This window comes from Juglans regia, chromosome 11, assembly GCF_001411555.2.
Source record: "Juglans regia cultivar Chandler chromosome 11, Walnut 2.0, whole genome shotgun sequence".
Classification (NCBI taxonomy): Eukaryota; Viridiplantae; Streptophyta; class Magnoliopsida; order Fagales; family Juglandaceae; genus Juglans; species Juglans regia.
In genome coordinates this window covers 24,769,051-24,788,712 of record NC_049911.1, presented here as the reverse complement: position 1 = coordinate 24,788,712, position 19,662 = coordinate 24,769,051, and the positions used below count along the sequence as shown (strand labels likewise).

General features: G+C 32.8%; 3 protein-coding genes across 3 annotated transcripts; 2 read left to right on the top strand and 1 right to left on the bottom strand.

Moving 5' to 3' along the window:
• The first annotated feature begins 703 nt into the window (after positions 1-703).
• Positions 704-1,488, top strand: LOC108986846 (uncharacterized protein At5g01610-like). The gene has a single exon (XM_018959623.2). The coding sequence runs from the start codon at positions 830-832 to the stop codon at positions 1,328-1,330; it is 501 nt and encodes a 166-aa protein (XP_018815168.2). The 5' UTR covers positions 704-829; the 3' UTR covers positions 1,331-1,488.
• A 10,975-nt stretch (positions 1,489-12,463) lies between these two features.
• On the bottom strand, positions 12,464-13,590 carry LOC108986879 (indole-3-acetic acid-induced protein ARG2-like). Its single transcript, XM_018959676.2, has 2 exons — positions 13,344-13,590; positions 12,464-12,940 (listed from the first exon to the last, which is right to left on the bottom strand). The coding sequence occupies exons 1-2, from the start codon at positions 13,415-13,417 to the stop codon at positions 12,718-12,720; spliced, it is 297 nt and encodes a 98-aa protein (XP_018815221.1). The 5' UTR covers positions 13,418-13,590; the 3' UTR covers positions 12,464-12,717.
• Positions 13,591-16,801: 3,211 nt separating this feature from the next.
• LOC108986874 (U1 small nuclear ribonucleoprotein A-like) lies at positions 16,802-19,627 on the top strand. Its single transcript, XM_018959671.2, has 5 exons — positions 16,802-17,071; positions 17,149-17,321; positions 18,087-18,180; positions 18,675-18,763; positions 18,988-19,627. The coding sequence occupies exons 1-5, from the start codon at positions 16,987-16,989 to the stop codon at positions 19,270-19,272; spliced, it is 726 nt and encodes a 241-aa protein (XP_018815216.1). The 5' UTR covers positions 16,802-16,986; the 3' UTR covers positions 19,273-19,627.
• Positions 19,628-19,662: the final 35 nt, after the last annotated feature.

Genomic DNA, 19,662 nt, shown 5'->3' with positions numbered 1-19,662 from the left:
ACAACGGCAAGAGAGAGACTTTCAATTCTGAGAAAACGAATGAGGAGGAGGAGAGAAACGCCGTAGGGTTTTGGTCATGAAGAGATAAATATATAAGAGACAAAAACGATGTCATTTTGAACTTTTGAGGATTTAAAAAAAAAAAAAACTTTGCAAAATACACCATCTCGTACATAAGGAGGCTTAAACGTGAGTTAGTTAATTCGCAAAATGCGACGTTGCACCATTAGGCCGCTCAACTACCTGTTATTTATGTTTGTTACAATATTAAATATATTAAGTCTAAATGTCAGAGTTCGAAATCGGAGTTTGGAGCTAATATAAACAAAAACTCAAGAACCAAAGGAATCAGTTTGGGATTTGTTTGGATTGAAAGAGTCTCTCATCTTATCTCATCTAATATAATTATTACAAATTTTTTAAATTCTTACATAAAATATAATAAATAATTTAACTTTTAAAATTTTAAAATAAAAATAATATTTTATTTAATTTTTAATTTTAATTTTATTTTATCTCAACTCATTATATAAACCTCGCTGATTCTTTTCCAACCTCTTTACCCAAATCATGAGATATGTTTGTTTGTTTGTATTTTTTGGTACTCGGTCAATTTACTTTCATGTCCGTACTGATTTGACGAAAATAGGTACCACGTGCTCCGTCCACAAAACACCAACTTCCCCAATCCGACATCGTTTTTTTGTCTCAACTGCTGCTCCTTTTTCCACTTCACGCTTTCCTGGCATCCAAATGACCACAGAAAAGTATACACTCCCCTAAACAAACACAAACATCAGCACAACCAGAGAAAACGTAGAAAGATCCGATGTATCCGACGGCGATTCTCACCCTCTTCCTCCTCCTATCACCGTTCTCCACCTCATCCCCCGTAGCCATCACCGACGATGGATCCTCTGCGTACAAGGCCCTCGTGGACTTCAACTTCCCCGTCGGTCTCCTCCCCAAGGGTGCCGTGGGCTACGAACTGGACCAAGCCTCCGGAAGATTCTACGCCTATCTGAACGGCTCGTGCGGTTACTCACTCGAGGGATCGTATGAATTGAAATACAAGTCCACCATCAGCGGCTACATCTCTGAGAACAGGCTCTCGAGCCTGACTGGTATCAGCGTCAAGGTTTTGTTCTTGTGGCTGAATATCGTGGAGGTGGTTAGGAAAGGGGACGAGCTTGAGTTATCTGTAGGTATTGCTTCGGCGTCTTTTCCTATTGATAATTTCTACGACTGCCCGCAGTGTGGCTGTGGATTTGATTGCGATAAGGGGCAAGTAAGGAAATTGAAATTGAACCGTCTTGTTTCTTCCATTTAATCGGAATTTGGAACTCTAAAAGATGTTCTTTGTGGGATTTGGATGGCGTTTCTTATTTCGCATCAGACTAAAGGAAATGGGTTTATGTTATTTATTGAGAATGACGTTTTCTGAAATATAGTTTATTGTTTACTGAAGATTGACTATTTTACTTGAAATACTGTGCTCGTTTGTTTGTCTTGTCATGAAATTTTATTTGCAGAGAACCAACGAAACTGATAGATACTGCGTTTCATATTCTGGTTTTTTCTTGCTCATCAAAAAAATAAAAATGTTGCTGGGGGAGAGAATGTGTGATACCCATATCATAAGGATTAGGGTAGGTGTTGTTTGGATCCTACATTGTTTGAAAATGAGAAGTTATTGCTCTTTATAAGGTTATAATGAAATTTCAATTGTATCATTGACTAGTTTTTTAGAATATAGGTTATGTGGTTTGGACTTTCTATTGAGACGTTACAAATAGTATCAGAGCCAATTCCAACTAGAAATGTGGGACTTGAGTCGTGCCATCTACGACAGATTGGCCCGACTAAGACGACGTTGGAAATTTAAGGAGGTAGATTGTGATATCTCATATGATAAGAATAAGGATAAGTGGTGTATGAGATCTCACGTTGCTTGGGAATGAGAAATTTTTACTCTTTATAAAGTTTCAATGAGATTATAATTATATTATTGACTAATCTTTTTGAAGAATAGATCATATGGTTTGGGTCTTCTATTGAAATGTTACAGAATGGAAAGGTGTTGAGGAGGTTGTTATCACGTTACTATGTTATATGTGAACCTTGGTGTGGACTCTAGCTACAGCTTGGGAGAATTAGGCGTATAGAAATTTATCCAAAAATTATTAAGCCGAATAGCTTTGTTGAATTTGATTTTATATTCGTAGTAGTTCCACTTGAAACACTGGTGAGAACTCAAACTGCCTTAAACATTTTCATTGCTTTCAACTGCCATTAGGATGGTGAAACATATGATCTGCTTTCACTCCTTAGCAACTAGCATTCACAGAACCTTTAGGAGAGATAGAGAGTGAAGAAAAAAAGGTTAAAAAATCCCGTATCAGGGAACAGCTATTAGTTTGAAGTTTCCGTGCTTCTTACTTCTTAGGTGTACAGGACCACAGGTTGCTTCTATCGAAGCTAATCCATATGCTATTTACCTGTTTCTAGCTTTTACAGAGTTACATTGTTGATATATGATCTAAGAAGTCTTAGAGACCTGATATATTCCCCATGAAATGAGGGGGGGAAAAGATTTAGCCATGAGGAAATGATGATGAATGTTACAGCTGTTTGTAGATCAAGGAGCTCTGCATTATGTTAATGCTAGAAGCCTAGATGGTGTTGAACTGAATTTGACTCATATTGTAGAGTTGAAAATGTGTTAGTTCATCCGATCATACCGCTTAAGATTAAAAGCCGCCTTCTTAGCAATCCACATTGTTGAATGGAGTTGTCTTCAGTTAAAACTCAAAAGCTTTCGTTTGAAATCCGGAGAAGTTTGAATTTTTTGGATGGAAGACATTAATCGCTAGTTTTCTACTCATAAAGAAAGAATAGGTGCAGCTAGAACCAAAAGTTTTTTTTTCTTTGTAAGTGCAGCTAGAACCAAAAGTGAGGTATCAGTCTGAGTTGCCGATATTATCTAACAACTGTATTAAATATGGGAAAAGTTGAATCTTATCTGAGCAAATAATATTATGATGAGATGCTTGGAAATGAGATTGAGAAATTTGTGAATACTAGTGAAATGATTTGAGTTATGATGTTTTATGATATTTTAGAAAATGACAGAGAAAAAATTGAATAAAAATATTATAAATTTAAAATATTGTTATAATATATTTTTTTAATATTATTTTTATTTTAGTATTTGAAAATATTAAATTATTTTTTGTGTTTTGTTTAGAAATTTAAAAAAATTATAATGATTAGATAAAAAAATTAAAAATTAAAAATTAAAAAGTGTATATTTAAATAATATTTAAATATTAAGATAAAATGAAATAAAAATATAATAAAAATATCTCAACATACAAACATCCCCGAATGGTAAAAGTACTTGCAAAATGGGAAGGATCTTTCTCAATCACAATAGTCTAAACGTCAAAAGTCAATCTTTTTATAAACAGAAAAAGTAGAACGTTAGGTGGCAATAGAGGGAAGACTCAAAGACTGGTAGGTTGGGACAGGCGGATTGGTGGACAGAAAAAAATGGATCGTATTTGAACATAAACCTTTGGCGTTTAAGAAAATGGTATTATATTTCCAATAGTGTGTAACAAAACGAAACCATTGTCATGCATAGAGCAAATATGCATCAAAGTTTATGCTGTAGAAACGATGATGGATGTGAAAGTGAAAACACTTTCCGAAATGGCTTACCATCTTATTGGAATCTATCTGATCAGTATACTATTTAAGATAAACAAGCCTTGTTTATTTTCACGAAATGAAATAAATTGAGATTAAAGTTAAAAGTTGAATAAAATATTATTAAAATATATATTTTTAATATTATTTTTATTTTAAAATTTGAAAAAATTAAATTATTTATTTTATTTTATGTGAGAATTTAAAATAATTATAATGATTAGATGAAATGAGAGAAATTAAATGAGTTGAGATGAGTTATAAAAACAAACTAGTCCTAATCATAGTCTACAGAATTCGTTTGGATGGCGTTTTGCTGGTTTTGCAAATAAGAGTGTGAAGTTGGTTTGTTTTCTAAGGAAAACCGTCGGCATGCATGTGGAAGAGACGGAGAAACAACGTTGCCATTGCTTCTGCTGCAAGCTGTGCCGTGGAGTCAGTCCATGGGCGATCCGGCAAATAATGGTCCTTCCTAAAAAGGAGTCAGGACATTGTTACAGCACTGGTGGTTGCATGTTGTGGTCTTGATTTTAGCCATTGCAATTAGCCACTACACTTCTTTACGAGAATGCTTTGGCCACAAAATTATTTTACAAAAATAAATTTATAAATTAGTCATTGCACATTAGCCATTGCACTTCTTTTTGACAAATGCTTTGGGTATAAAATAATTTTATAAAAGTAAACTCATAAATTAGTCATTACACATTAGTCATCTTATAAATTAGCCATTGCACTTCTTTATGCGAAGTGCTTTGAGCACAAAATAATTTTACAAAAGTAAGCTTACAAATTGACGTGGCTTGATATGGTACGTCAGATTGTTAATTTTACTTTTATTGTAAAGTAGATCTAAAGTATCACATAAAGTTATATCAGTTTGTGAGTTTATTTTTGTGAAATCTATTTGTAATTGGAACACTTCTTCTTTAATGATGATTTTCCTTTGACTAACCAAAGAATGAATTAATACAAATGCTTGGTTCATAAGACTATATTTAAACACATTTGCAAATCATTACCTAAGTATTGAATCTTAGGTCATATTTGAGTAATGAGATAAGATAATAATTATATGAATAGTAGTAAAATAGTTTGAGCTAAGATGTTTAATTAGATTTTGGGAAATGAGATATAAAATGTTGAATAAAAACATTATAAACTTAAAATATTGTTTAAATATTTTTTTTAATATCTTTTTTTTGAGGTTTTAAAAAATTTTATTTTGTTTGTTTTGTTTGGAAGTTTGAAAAATTTGTAATGATTAGATCAAAAGTTGAAAATTTGAAATTAAAAAGTGTTTTTTATTTTAGTAGAACTTGAAAAAGAAATTATGAGAAGTTTTAAGATAAGATGAGAAATTTCATATCAGTTCCCAAACAACCCTGGCCTCGTTTGTTTTCACAAGTATTCTCAACTCATCTCATGTAATCATTATAACTTTATCAAATTTTCACACAAAATAAAATAAACAATGCAATTTTTTAAAATCCTAAAACAAAAATAATATTAAAAAATATATTCTAATAATATTTTATTCAACTTTCAACTTTTATCTTAATTCATCTCATCTCATCTCATATGCGAAAACAAATCATGTCTGATGGAGAATGTTGGTTGGCATTCAAATCCTCCATCATTTATATGCGAAAACAAACCAGAATTCATCTTATCTCATTTTATCTCAACTTTAATCATCCATCGCCCACTGGAAATAATAAACCAACACCAGTGTTTATGTCATGTTTTGCATGCCTGAGCAACTCCACGCTAGCAGCACTTAGACTCTTTCCTGCAAGGAGGAGAATGGGAGCTCGGGGTCCGTGGTACCTCTAACGCTCAAGTTAGTTTCAATGTTAGAGATGAAGTAGTAGAAATGTATGTAGATGTTAACCTCTTTATCGATCGTGGATGATGCCTATTTATACCCAATGGTCTAGCCTTCATGGTAGTGGGGTGTCGCTCAGTAGGAGATCAGACACTCATGTTGCCCATCTGTCATGCTATAGGATGTTCAAGTCTTATTAAATGCTCCTGACACTGGGCATCTCCCAGTGCGTTCCAAGTCCTGGGCCGCTTTGAATGCGGTATGTCTTCCTCTCTAAGTTTCGTTCTACCTCATTAATGTGGCTTTGCCTTCCCCTCTAAGTTTCATATCCTCCATTAATGCAGTGTGCCTTCCTTAGCTTTTCTTATCTGTCTGTCGTGTCTGGGTGGTAATATTTAGAGTCGGTGAGTGTACCTGTCCATCGGCTGGTGGGTTTCCAGATTGTCTTTCCTGCCATATGTTTGTCATGGTTTCTTATCTACCCATCTTCTTTAGTTGAGTCTTTGAAGTATACACGGCCCTACCCAGACTTCATATATGGGCTAGGGCCTGGGTCTTCTTAGTGTGCTTTGCTTGGCCCAGACTTCATGTCCATGTTCGACCCCCGACCCAGGCATTTCTCTTGGTATGACTCGGGAGATAACTCCCCTCACAACCAGTTTGTTATGTATTTCAAGTTCTTGTTCAAACTTAGTTTTTTTTTTAAAAAAAAAAATAGGGAATTGCCAAGTCAATTTATAAAGACCTATAAAGCAATAGACCTGATCAAAACATTGAGGTTTACACTGCAACATAAATACGCACCAAACAGACTGAGTCTGCTATTAGGTTCACAGAGAATATCTGGTCACCTGGATCGATTATAGTTGGGCTCAATGCCTTCGTATGATGTTAACGGGGAGAGGCCTTCTCCTGCCTTTTGGGCTTGAGTTTGGAGTTTGCTAGGCCTACTCATATTGGGTTGGATATTGGGTTATGTAACCGAAGTCTAAGTTAGATATTGGGTCATCCTCCCCAAACACATTTAAAAATTCTACGTACTACGCTCATATCCCGCATTTATTCTACTATGATGTGTAAATATTGTCCATTAACTTTAAAAAAAAAAAAAAAAACAATAAAAAAAAAAGTGATCCAAGGATGATAAAATTCTACATATCACGCTCATATCTTGCATCTATTTCCCTATGATGAGTAAACATTATCCATTAACCTTTAAATGACCAAAAAATGATAAAAGTAACACATTTTATATAGTGTGATAAAAATGGGATGAAGATAATCTTTGTAGCATTACTCTTTTATATAACCACGTCAAATACAAAATATACAAAATTAGCTTAATTTATACATTTATCCATCGATGTCAAGAAGGGCCACTTGGGTCGCATATTTTGTCTACTAGACCCCTACCTCCAAGTTCAACCGCTTACTGCCGTTTCATCAAAGCATTTTATAATGAAAATATTAAAAACTATATTCTTATCTTATACGGCCTTGATTCTCTTAAGCGACATGAGAATAGGTAAAGTGTGATGATATAACATAACTATTTTTTTTTTGTGATATTGGATGTTCAAGAACAAAATCTTGACTAATTATAGGGTGCACTAATCTCGACAATGAGTTTTCTACAAATGAATCATGAATAGTTCAAATTTTTTTTTTGAATATTAGAGCTAGAGGAAACACATCATATCAAGACTAAGACCTTTACTACTTGAACCAATCCGTAGAGGTTACAGCATAACTATTTTATAATATATATAAAATGCTAAAAATAAAGAAAATAGAGATAGAAAAGGTATAGTTGTTAGTTGATCACGTGTCCTAAAAAAGAGTATTGCAGATCAGTGATAAAAAAAGGTGAAGAGATTAGATGTCCAACGGGACAGATGCCTAAATTAGGTATCATATGATATAGTTCTTGTGAATCATGTTCCATGAGTTTGGATAGTTGTACCTTATGATTATGATTGGGAGTATCTGCTTTTGTAGCAATTAGTTTAAAGTACCCACACGCGTCACTTGCTTCATGGTACTTCTGAACTTTTGCGATGATAGGTAACCACTTCCACGGAGGTCCCATAAATGTTGGTTGATGCCTTCGATTGCATTCCATCTAATGTAACGTTATATACTATACTTTTATCTTATTTTAATTATAATAAATAATATATAATATATTTATTATTATTAGATAATAAATAATTATTTAATAATAATAAAAATACTACATCTTATTTAATAGAATAAAAATAGAATGATAGTATACTATATAGAATTTTCTTTTGATTTAATGGGGATGCCAGTAATTTTGTTAATTGCATGTGTTAATAATGATAACAATTGGTGTCCATGACTTCGGTTTGTCTCATGTTGAATCATGAGTATGTGATTGAATGGCTCAGTCTTAATTAATGTATCTCATTTAATTAACGGGTCAAACTTCTTAACTCTGACGTTACTTCTTTAAATAAGTAGGTTGTAACCCACCAAGTCATGAGTATGGAGATGTGACCATACAACTCGATTCTAACTGGTCCCATTTATTCAAGTACCATAATACCGTTCGTTTATATAATATTAATGGATTGGATTTATATAAATTATTTGTGCATCGCTATTTTGTATGTTATTTGTTATCATTTTAGTCTCAATTGTTGATACCATATATTTTAAATAGTTTAATTAAGAATGAAAAAAATCTATGATAAAGAACAACATTTCTCAAATTATTAATCCAACTAGAAAAACACCAATTTCATATCTTATAGGCATAGATTATTCCTATTATACATCTTCACTATATAAGTTCAAGTCATGATCAAAATCAATTTGATAATCAATATCTAAAGTCATCACTAATATTTTATTTAGAAAAAAAATATTTCCAATTCTGAATTGTACAACCGTCGTATAATCATTTTGAAAAAAATGAATAAAATATAAGATCTATACAAAAAAATTAATTTTTTAATAGTGAATCATACTCTTTTTCAAAACGATTACGTAGTATTTACATATTTTATAATTATATATAAAATTACTCTTTTATTTATCGGTTGACATGTATCAACGTGGCTTATAATTACGTGTCCACAAAATATCACCCCATATATATAGTTTCCACCAACTTATTTTCTGATGTTAATTAATTGTATGGCTAGGGATAAAGGATGAAATATTTAATTACTCACGGAATATGTGCATGATTTTCTAGTTATAATTTGCCAGATTAGCATTGCCAGCACGATTCGTTTAAATCAGAAGCAACCCTTTTATTAGGGATAAGAATAAGACCTACCAAGAACTAAATTATTGTTTATATCTATATACATATAATCAAAATCCATTAAATGATCTATCCAAAGAAATTACAGTACTTTAATGTCTCCAATTGTTGGAGTTGGCCGAAGCCAAGCTTAAGTATTTTGGCCATAAAAAAACTACGAGAAATCCTAATTAATCATAGCTACTAATTATCGAATCACCAGATCCACTTCATGAAAATATATATTAAATTTTGTTTATTTAAATTCTAAAATTTATATACTAATCTTTATAGTTTATATAATAAATAGGGTTTTAAAAAATAATTGCAGATGTCACATTGCTTGTATTGAAACAATTTTTTTATGGGGTCGGAGGCAAAAAGCACGATCGAATGTTCCAATATAACGCTTTGATATCATTATAGTGCTCCAAAAACTAAATAATAAATAAAATACATGAAATATAAATAATAATAAAAAAATGAATAAATTTACATCATTCGACATAAATACTAACTTTACAGTCTTGTGAAAACCACGGAATTTGATAATTTTACAATCTCTCGTGAAGATTAAAGAGAAGTTTTTGTCTGTTGGCAATCATTATCCCTTCTTTTTATTCTTAGCACAGGGTGTTTCTAACAGACTGGATCTTAGGAGACGTTTGGATTCGCAAATCATCTCAGCTCATCTCAACTCATCTCAATTCATCTCATTACTATTCATTACTATTCAACAACTTTAACTCACAAATCTCACTACTATTCACAACTCATCTCATTACTATTTACAATCCATCTCAACTCATCTCAAGTCATCTCATTACTAGTTTCTTTTATACCCAACAGTTACCTCGTGAGTTTTAAAGTCAATTTGTCCATTAAGAAGGTTTTAAGATTGTATTTAGATGTTGAACTGTTTTTTATAAATAGTAATAAATTGAAATTATAGAGTAAGTTTTGTAGGATTTATTTAAAATGAGTTTAAATGTGTTTAGATATTAAGACTTGTTTAAATATATTTAAGAGAAATTGAAAAAGGTTATAGATCTCACGTATAAAGATATTTTAAGTTGAAATGAATTTAGTAATTTGAGAGTTAAATATTTAGATATTAAATTTAGCTTAAAATTAGATTGAACTGAATTAAACTCAAATGAGATTAACAACCAAACGATACCTAAATTTTCAACAAAAAAAAGTCAATAATCCTGATAAAAGAAAGTATACGAGAACTATAAAAAAGTAAGTGATATGAACATAGAATATATTTTTTTAATATTATTTTTATTTTAAGATTTGAAAAGTTTAAATTATTTATTTTATTTTTTGTGAAAATTTTAAAAAAATAAAATAATTAAATAAAATAAAATAAATAAATTAAGAAGAATTGTGAAATACGTTATAAAGGCCTTCAAGATTGGGCCTCAAGGAGGAGCATAGTCTGGGAGTGCATGATCCGTGCGTGGCCTAAATAATTGTTCTACGAAAATTAACTGGTAATGACAATTAAATGTAGGAGTGGTAATATATGATATAATCCGTTAATTCAATATGAATACGATATGATAAAAGTGGATTAGGGTTTAGCCTTAACGGATTCGGGTTAAAACGGGTTGACCCGTTAAGACACGATTATTTAATAGGTCACTAACGGGTCAATCCGTTATGACCCCCGTTAAAAAAATTAAATTTACCTTTATACCCTTAAATCTAAAGGGTAAGGAGAACGCTTCACTTCCTTCTTTAAGTTCTAAATTTGTTTAAATTTTTTTTTAATTTTTTTTTAATATTTGAGATTGTAACATTAATATTTTTATATTGTATGTTTTGTTTATTATATTTGAAATGTAATTTTAATAATGAATATTATTATAAATTGTGTGGATCATATTTGTTTGGATTGTAATTTTAAACTTGTAGTTATTTTTTCATTTTTTATAGATATTATTTATATTTAAATATTTATATAAAATCAATTAAGTTAAACGGGTCGTGTCGTATCGTGTCTGTTCAACCCATTAATGTAAACGGGTTGAAACGGAATGAGTCGTGTCGTGTCGCGTCGTGTCAATTTATTTCTTACTCATTAACGGGTTATAACGGGTCGTATCGTGTCAGTCCGTTATCTTACCGTGTCGTATTCGAGTTTAAAATTTTGACACGAAATCCTTAACGGATCGTGTTCGTGTCGATCCATTAAGTGTAATGTACCAAACACAACTCGTTAACACCATTTGACACTCCTAATTAAATGTATTGTGTTAGTGTTAATGTATTATTATTTATTTTGTATAAAAAAAATAATAAACATAAAATTCTATAAGAAAGCCTTTTCATTTGTTAAAAATATTTTTGTTTCTTAAAAAAACCTTTTTAAAAAGTGTTTAAAATAGTTTTTTTTTTTTAAATTTAGGTATTAAACATGATATTCGAATTAAAATAAACAAGTATTATAAAAAAAATTTAAAAGTTTTAAAAAGTCTTAAAAAAGGTTAATAAATTTGGATATCCAATTATAATATGGATATCTGAATTTACATTTCGATTATCATCCAGATTTTTTTTCCAATAATCCACCGATTTTTAAAATTCGTAGGGGTGTAACCGGTCCGATCCGATCTGGTTTTGGATGAAATCTAGGACCGAACCGGTATGTACCGGTTTTGTATTTTTCAAAACCGATTACGCACCGGTTACCCTCCTAAACCGATACTTCCGGTTTTACCGGTTTCCGGTCTGGTCCGGTTTTCCGGTTTTTTTAAAATGTAAATTTTACAATTTTTCATTAAAAATTTGTTTATAAAAAAAAATTGATTTAAAAAAAACTATTTTATACTTTTATTAATATATTAGACTATATAATAGTATTAATATTAGACTATTGGTATAGTTATAAGTTATATATTAGTATTAGTTATAAACTTTTAGTGATTTAGTATTAAGATTTTATGTAATAATTTATAAATTATAATAAAAAATTATTTCATATATGAATATATATGTTATATATAAAATTTCACATAAAAATTTATAATTATACATTATATATAAACCTTATATATATTAATAATATTTAATATATATAAAATATTTTGTATCAAACTTATATATAAAAATATTATTTTTTATATTTTTTAATCAACCAGTCCGGTCCGGTCCAAAAAATTTCGAAACTGGAATCGGACCGAAACCGATCGATTTTTACGTTTTAAAAATCGATTCCGGACCGGACCGATTCAAAATCGATAAAATCGATATGATTTGGTCCGGTCCGATCCAGTTTGCTAATTTGAATTTACATCCCTAGATACCAAGTTATGGAGAAAATATGGTTGAGAGAAGGGGTCCCAAACGAACGGGTGTAAAGAAGTGTTCGTTTTTGTAAAATTCCCTCCTTTTGTATTATTTTTCCTTCTTTGAAATGATCATTTTATAGTATCTGAGTCTCACTTATTTTATAACATTTTCAATTTTTTTTTTTTTTATATCAATCAACCAGTTTTAACTTTTAACTTTATTACTTTTATCTTTTATCTCTCCCTTGTCGGTCCTTCTTTTTTTCCTTTATTCCAAGTAAATTGGATTAATTTTGGCTCCATCTTGATCATTATGCAAAGCAAGCGCCTGATAATTGCTCATTAACAAAATATATAAAATCATAAATAGTATCTGTATTTCATTTCGAAAAGAAAGGAACGAAGAAAAGCCTCCGTCGTTATTAATATCCAGTAGCCACTACAGTAGAGTTACAGGCTACATCCAGCCATAAGTAATCCGAGTCCAATGTTTCTCCACTTCACAATCGAGCCCCCTGCGTGGGCCCCAATTTTTAAGTTTCTTTTTTCGGTAGGAGGCGATTAATTCCAAGGCCGTCGGAGAATGAATTCCCCACGACGTTTAATCAGTGCTTGTTGTTTAAGAGCAGTGCACGCAGCTCTGCCACGTCGATCTCTTCCACGCGATTCTCTGGTCTGTAGTAGCCAGTCACGGGGTCTGGGACCCACGCCACCTTCTCGGTGGACCGCGCCGCATCTTCCCCTGGCGTCTTCCCCATCCTCGCACCGGAAGTCCCTGTTCTTGCCACCGTAGCCATTATTCCTTGTGAAGATGCCGAGTATCCACGCCTGTACCCATAATAATTCAATAGCAGAAGTATTAGTATAAATAACATAAATAATGGAATCCAGCCTTCTCTAACGTGCATCGACAGTTTACTGTGTCTAATGATTACAACGCGTCGAGCGAAGTTCGAGGTTTTTTTCTTTTTTAGTATAAAAATCAATGGGACCAACCAAGATGAATAAAATGAAAGAAATACAACACGGATCTGTTTGGAAGCGAAGAAAGCAGTACATAAAACAAAAATCGAAAGAAATTTGAAAACGTACAAACAACGACATAGATCATTTTGAAAAAATGAAAATCACTTTCCGGCGTCTTGTTAGTAACACTAAACAAACACTACATAGAACCTAAAGAACAGAGAGACACATAGAAAGGGAGAGTGACTACGAATTTTGGCAGTACCTGCTGATAGCAGTAGCGAATCCGTCGACGACGAGAACAGAGAGAAGCTTAGCGTTGGAGTAAGAGAGAGCCATTTTATATGATCAGAACTAGGAGATTTGATTGCACGAACGCTGCTGGAGAGTGAATTTTCTTTCTTCAATGGAAAATTTTCTATCGAGGAAAAAGACGAAAACCTTCCACGGCAGCGAAAGAGAGAAACTTGTACGTATTGGGAAAGACTTGCAAAGGTGGCGTTCAAACGAAGGAGGTCGAGGCTTTATAAAGGGAGAGGATAATCGGGCACGCGTAGAAATTAGAAAATAGCGGGTTCTAGATGTTCATTAATATTATTTGATATTTGTATTAATCAGAAGATTGTAGGAAAGGAATGGGAAAAAGACATAAATGGACCGCGTCCTCGTGACCCGTCGGTCAAAGCTTCTAGGGCCTCTCTGATCGCTCGTTTTCTGCCACCCCCACGTGGCGTTAACCGAGAGCGTCATTTTTACATTTTCGTCATTTGTTAAAACCAAAGCTACCGTCACGATTTGATTTATGTTTGGTCCAACGGTGGAGGAGGAGTGTGACAGTGTCAAATAGGGAAGCACGTGAAGATGGTGGGACGAGGAAAGAACGGCGAACGCAGCTACTGCTAGTGCGGGCCAGCCGTCTGGAATTGGGCAAGAAGGGAAGGCGCTGTTTGTTAGTGGACGTGGCGACGTCACATCAATGACATCATGGCTCTCCAAGTGGCGTGGGAAAGGACAACTGGAGATCGTGGTGGCCGGTTAATTAAAATGTATTTCTTTTAAAATATGATTATAAAAAAATTATGAAAATAATTATAAGATATATTAAAAAAAAAAGTTGCAAAAGCTGCCGACGCGACCATGAGCTCTGCTTTCGGTTTTTCGGTTTGCTACAGCATTTGCTGAGCTTTTAAACTTTGAGTGATGCTAGAGCTATCGCTGGTGACTCTCGTTGGAAGTTATTACTGATTTTAATATGTGTTTTTTTATGTATTTTTTTATAATTATTTTTATATAAATGTTTTTAATAATTTTAAATATTTAAAATAAATAAAATAAATTTATAATATTATTAGAAAATACTTCTTTAATTATGAAATAAAAAAATTATTAAAAAATACTTCTTTAATCACGAAGTAAAATAATAATAAAATTTTTATTTTATTTATTTTTTAATATTAAAAATTATTAAAAAATATCTATATAAAATTAATTATAAAAAAACACATAAAAAAATGAAAAATATTTACATCAGCCTCACACCAGCACACACTCAACCTATTGAGTGTAAAAAAAAAAAAAAAAAAAAATGATGTGAAATGTATGCTAATGTGGGGCTGATGCATAGTATTTTCCTAAAAAAAAATATATAATAGAATCAATGATGACTCCCGAGAGCCACCAGCGGTCGCTATATCATTTTCCTTATACTTTATGTATTTTTTTAGTACGTAAGTTGGTGTCGCACAGGCTGTCGTGTTCTGCTTTCGGCTCACGAGTGGTCCGTTTTAACGTTCAATGAGGACCATTGAGTTCCACTAGTTCCTCATGTCGGCCTGCTGTTGAGAGTTCTATTATTTGCCTCATAATTATAGGTGGCTTAGGCTATCTCTAATTTCAATCCAAGCTTTTACATATTTTATTCAACTGCATTTCTTTTATAACCCATGGCTGGAGACAAAATTATTTGTAAATATTGTAAATAATTAAAAAGTAATCTAAGATTCGAAAAATTATTAATTAAGAATAATATTAGATAAAAACATGAACAATGTTAGATAAAATTATAAAATGTAAAATTATCGTGTAATTTTTTTTTAAAAAAAGTATGATATGTTATATAAATCTCATATTTTTTTTTTTTATTTTAAAAATAAATATAGTACTTGTCACTTTCTCCTGTTCTCCGTCCAAAATACAATGCACATAGACTGCGCAAGTCTTTTTATGCTATTAGCGTGACGGCCTTTTGGTCACAAAAGGTAGGCTATTTAATTGGGCAGGACTTTAGCGTGCGCTCCACTAGATGTTAAAAAGAGTCGTGAGCCTCAAACCAAAGTGGGTCTTTCTTTCAACGTGTCATTTACTATTAATATGGAATATTAGTTGACACTAAATCAAGGCTTTAGGTTGATGTTTACTGCCATTAATCCATCGTTAAAATGCCTACTGATTGTGTATGTCACAAGACATATAATTGCATAAAAAGTCTACGTTTATTATAATTGAGAGGCGAAAAATCTAATTTACTACTCACAATATGATTGTCATTCTGAATAATTGTCAAGAAAGTCTGTTCTAAAACATAACATCACAAAGTTTTTAAATTACTAAAGGGAAGAGGGGATTAGATTCGGTCTTGAGGTTGAAAAAGTAAAATGTTCTGTTAATTGGTCAAATTGCACAGAAGATGAAGATGCGCATCTCCTTCTCCTCAGTGTCATGGGACTTTCCAATTTGTTTCATCCTTATCCAGAAACCAACCGGACAACTAGTGCATATTTTGTTTGTTTTTTTAATGCACATTGGATGTTGATGCTACTGCACTTAAAAAAATTCTTTTCGTTGTCTCAATAATGTTCATTGCTCGACTTTTAAAGTCTTGTTTGAATGAGATAATTTTATATAAAAATTGAATAACATATTGTTATAATGTTATTTTTTAATATTCTTATTATTTAGAGATTTGAAAGAGTTGAATTATTTATTATATTTTGTGTAAAATTTGTAATCATAAGATGATATGAGATAAGATAAGATAAAACCGTTTCTATATCCAAACGAAGCTTAAAAGATTGGATTTGTCACTTTTATAAACCAATTTGTCTAAATAAAGAGTAATGTTTATTGTAAAGGAAAAATTCACTCAAACATAAAATACTTTTCAATTTAAAATCTTCAACTTTTTCATCTAATAATTACCTAATTATTATTATCTAAACATAAAATCCAATACAATTTTTATAAACTTCAAAATAAAAATAATATTAAAAAGTTATATTTAAACAATTTATAATATTTTAAATCAATTTTTTTTTCTAATTTCACAAAACATAATAAAATATCTTATCTCAAATTATTTTACTACTATTTACAGAAATATCCAAACAAGTCCTAAATCGTATTATCCTCGGTCAGGTACGTTTTAAGTTTTATTTTTTAAAATATTTAAGTCGTGACCTATAATGGTTGTAATTTAAAATTATAAAATCTAAGAGAAGAAACAACATTTCTATTGAATAAATACAATGGCATTGTTGATTGATAATATTTTCGCACTCTTGTGAAGGGTGTTCGGGTTGGAGTTCCCACTACAAGAGTTCAAGAAGTCCATCGTTTAAGACCGATAAATGGGCAGTATCATTCTGAAAATGGGCTGGCCTGAAGATAAATAATATGGGCCTTTAATTTGAAATAAAACAAGAACTGCAGGAACTCGGCCTAACAATTCCAGCCCAAGTCAAATCCATCTTTTTCACTGAGGCTGCGGGCATTTCTGATTTCTGATCAATCACGGCGTAGCAAACCAAAACCCTCAAAGCCCTTACCTCCTCCGCCCTCCTTTAACCTCACCGTTTTAAAGCTCTCTGCCTCTCTTTGCTTCTTTTTCAGCTCGGGGAGTGAAATCGACGATGGCAGAGGTTGCTACAGGCACTGAGGTCCCTCCGAATGTGACTATATACATTAACAACCTCAACGAGAAAATCAAGCTCGAAGGTACACGCTCATACTCTCTCTCGAAGTTTCTCTCTCAATCTCGTACTTTAAACGAACCGTTTTCATTTGAATGGCAGAGTTGAAGAAGTCGCTGCACGCTGTGTTCTCGCAGTTCGGGAAGATACTGGAAGTGCTCGCGTTCAAGACGCTGAAGCACAAAGGTCAAGCTTGGGTGGTTTTCGAGGACGTTTCCTCCGCCTCCAATGCGCTTCGCCAAATGCAGGGATTCCCTTTCTACGACAAGCCCATGGTACTATTCCTTTCGATTTCTTGACTCTCTCTCTCTCTCTCTTACGATTTCACTATTTTATTTTAGGTCTAAATTTAGACAACGATTTGAATTAGACTTTTTTTTTTTTAAGGGAATTAGTTCTATTGTATACAGAAAATGATGAATTGTATGCAACTTCATCACATGCTAAAAGCATCCGAAGAATTTGTTTAAGGAAAATATCTGTAATCATCAAAGTAAAGGATTAAGGTTTTGTTCTTCTCCATCGTGCTCGGCGCACAGAGGGCAGCATGAATTTAGAATTTATTGCTTTATCATATTCGTTATTGCACGCTCTCACATGTTCAATTGCTAGATAACTTCATTATCAATATCGTTAGACTATTAAGAGGGAATGACAATTTCAACAGGCCTCACGTTAAGCTGGCTCCTTCAATCAATTTTTAAATGCACTTGTTCCATAACTCAATGACTGTATAAAAACTTATAGTCATACTATTGCTAGCTATGTATTATTTGATACGTTTTTAAGGTTATTTTCAATGTAGTTTCCACATGCCCTACTAGTATGTTATCGGTGAAGTATAAATGGATCAAATAGCTGCAACCCGGATCCCATTCTTATTTTACTTTGTTTAGTCAGATGTTTTAGTCAATGATTACTTTTGCCCTCTCAGCAAAACTGCCTGCATTGCTTTTCTCCTACTGTTTTTACAACAGCTGTTGGTCTTGAAAATTCTTTTTGCTAGCAATTGAATTTGATAGATATTTGATAATTAACAGAGAATACAATATGCGAAGACAAAATCAGACGTAATAGCCAAGGCTGATGGTACTTTTGTTCCGCGGGAAAGACGTAAGAGGCATGAGGAAAAGGGTGAGATGCTTCCCGCTTTATTATTCTCTTATCACCTAAAACTTTTTCTCCTTTCTATTCGAACAGTTGGAACTCTTTCGCTATCGAAAAATTTTCTTGAGAACAAACCCCAGGGGTTGGCTTAAGTGGCACTGGTAAAGACCTTGGTCTTTGGAGTGCGCTCCCTTAGGTCTAAGGTTTGAACCCTTAGGTGCAAATAATTTGTAGAGGCAACATCCCATTGGTGAAAAGCTGGTGAAAAGACACGAATTTTGCAGTTGCCAAAATTCCTCGTCATCAAAAAAGCTTTCTTGAGAACGTATGTCACGAGTGCATGTTTGTGTTTGTATTATGTTTGTCAACCAGTATCAGACATGTATCATGGAGTCTCTAAGAAGTATTGGACACTTCCTTGTCTGTTTCTCTGGGCTAGAGTGGCTAATGTATGGTGTACACCTGGTTTTCTTATAACTGGTTTGTTTTAACTGAGATTTAAATGCATCCTAATGTGGCAGGAAGGAAGAAAAAAGAGCAACATGATGCTAATCAACCTGGAATTGGTCTGAATCCTGCTTATGCTGGTGCTTATGGTGCAACACCTCCTGTAAGCATGTTCTCTGACTTTTTGGGCGTTTCCTCTGTATTTTTCATGAAATTTGGCCTCAAAATTTAGCAATTTCTTGGACTCTATAAACACTTCACGCAGGTGCATATACCCATTCTGATGGGTGTGTTATTTCTTATATGTAGAAACTTTTGTTTAATTAGTTCTCTTATACAAACCTTGCCATTTTGCTCTCTCTCTCTCTCTCTCTCTCTCTCTCTCAGATACCTTATCCTGGTGGCGCAAAGGCTATGGTACCAGAGGCACCCGCTCCACCAAATAGCATATTATTCGTGCAGAATCTTCCCCATGAGACAACTCCGATGATGCTGCAAATGCTCTTCTACCAATATCCTGGTTTTAAGGAAGTTAGAATGGTGGAAACAAAGCCAGGGATTGCCTTTGTGGAGTATGGAGATGAGATTCAATCAACAGCTGCGATGCAGGCACTCCAAGGTTTCAAGATAACTCAACAGAACCCTATGTTGATCACTTATGCAAAGAAATAGACGAATGGGTTTTTGCTTTTCCTATCCAGGTGGGGTGAATGGCTGGAATCACATCTTTGATTCAATGTTACCAACTGAATGCCGTATCCTCTTATTTGCCTTTTTTCTTGATTACGTTCTCAATTTTAAAAAATGATAGTGTATCGTCGTAGTTGTTGTAATATTATTGATGCTCCTTTCTCCCATTTACAAAGAATTGAGTTTCTTATCTGACAGTTTCTTTGGTCAACCTGTCTAAAGTTTCATTTTTGTTGTTCGACAAGTCTATCCAATTTCCAGAAACATTTGTCTCATGCTCTGCTTGGATCTCAACGATGGTTTTAATGATATAGTGAATATATTACTGGTGGGAAAAGGCCGCTTAGAGGAAATGGCACATTTATGTATGAA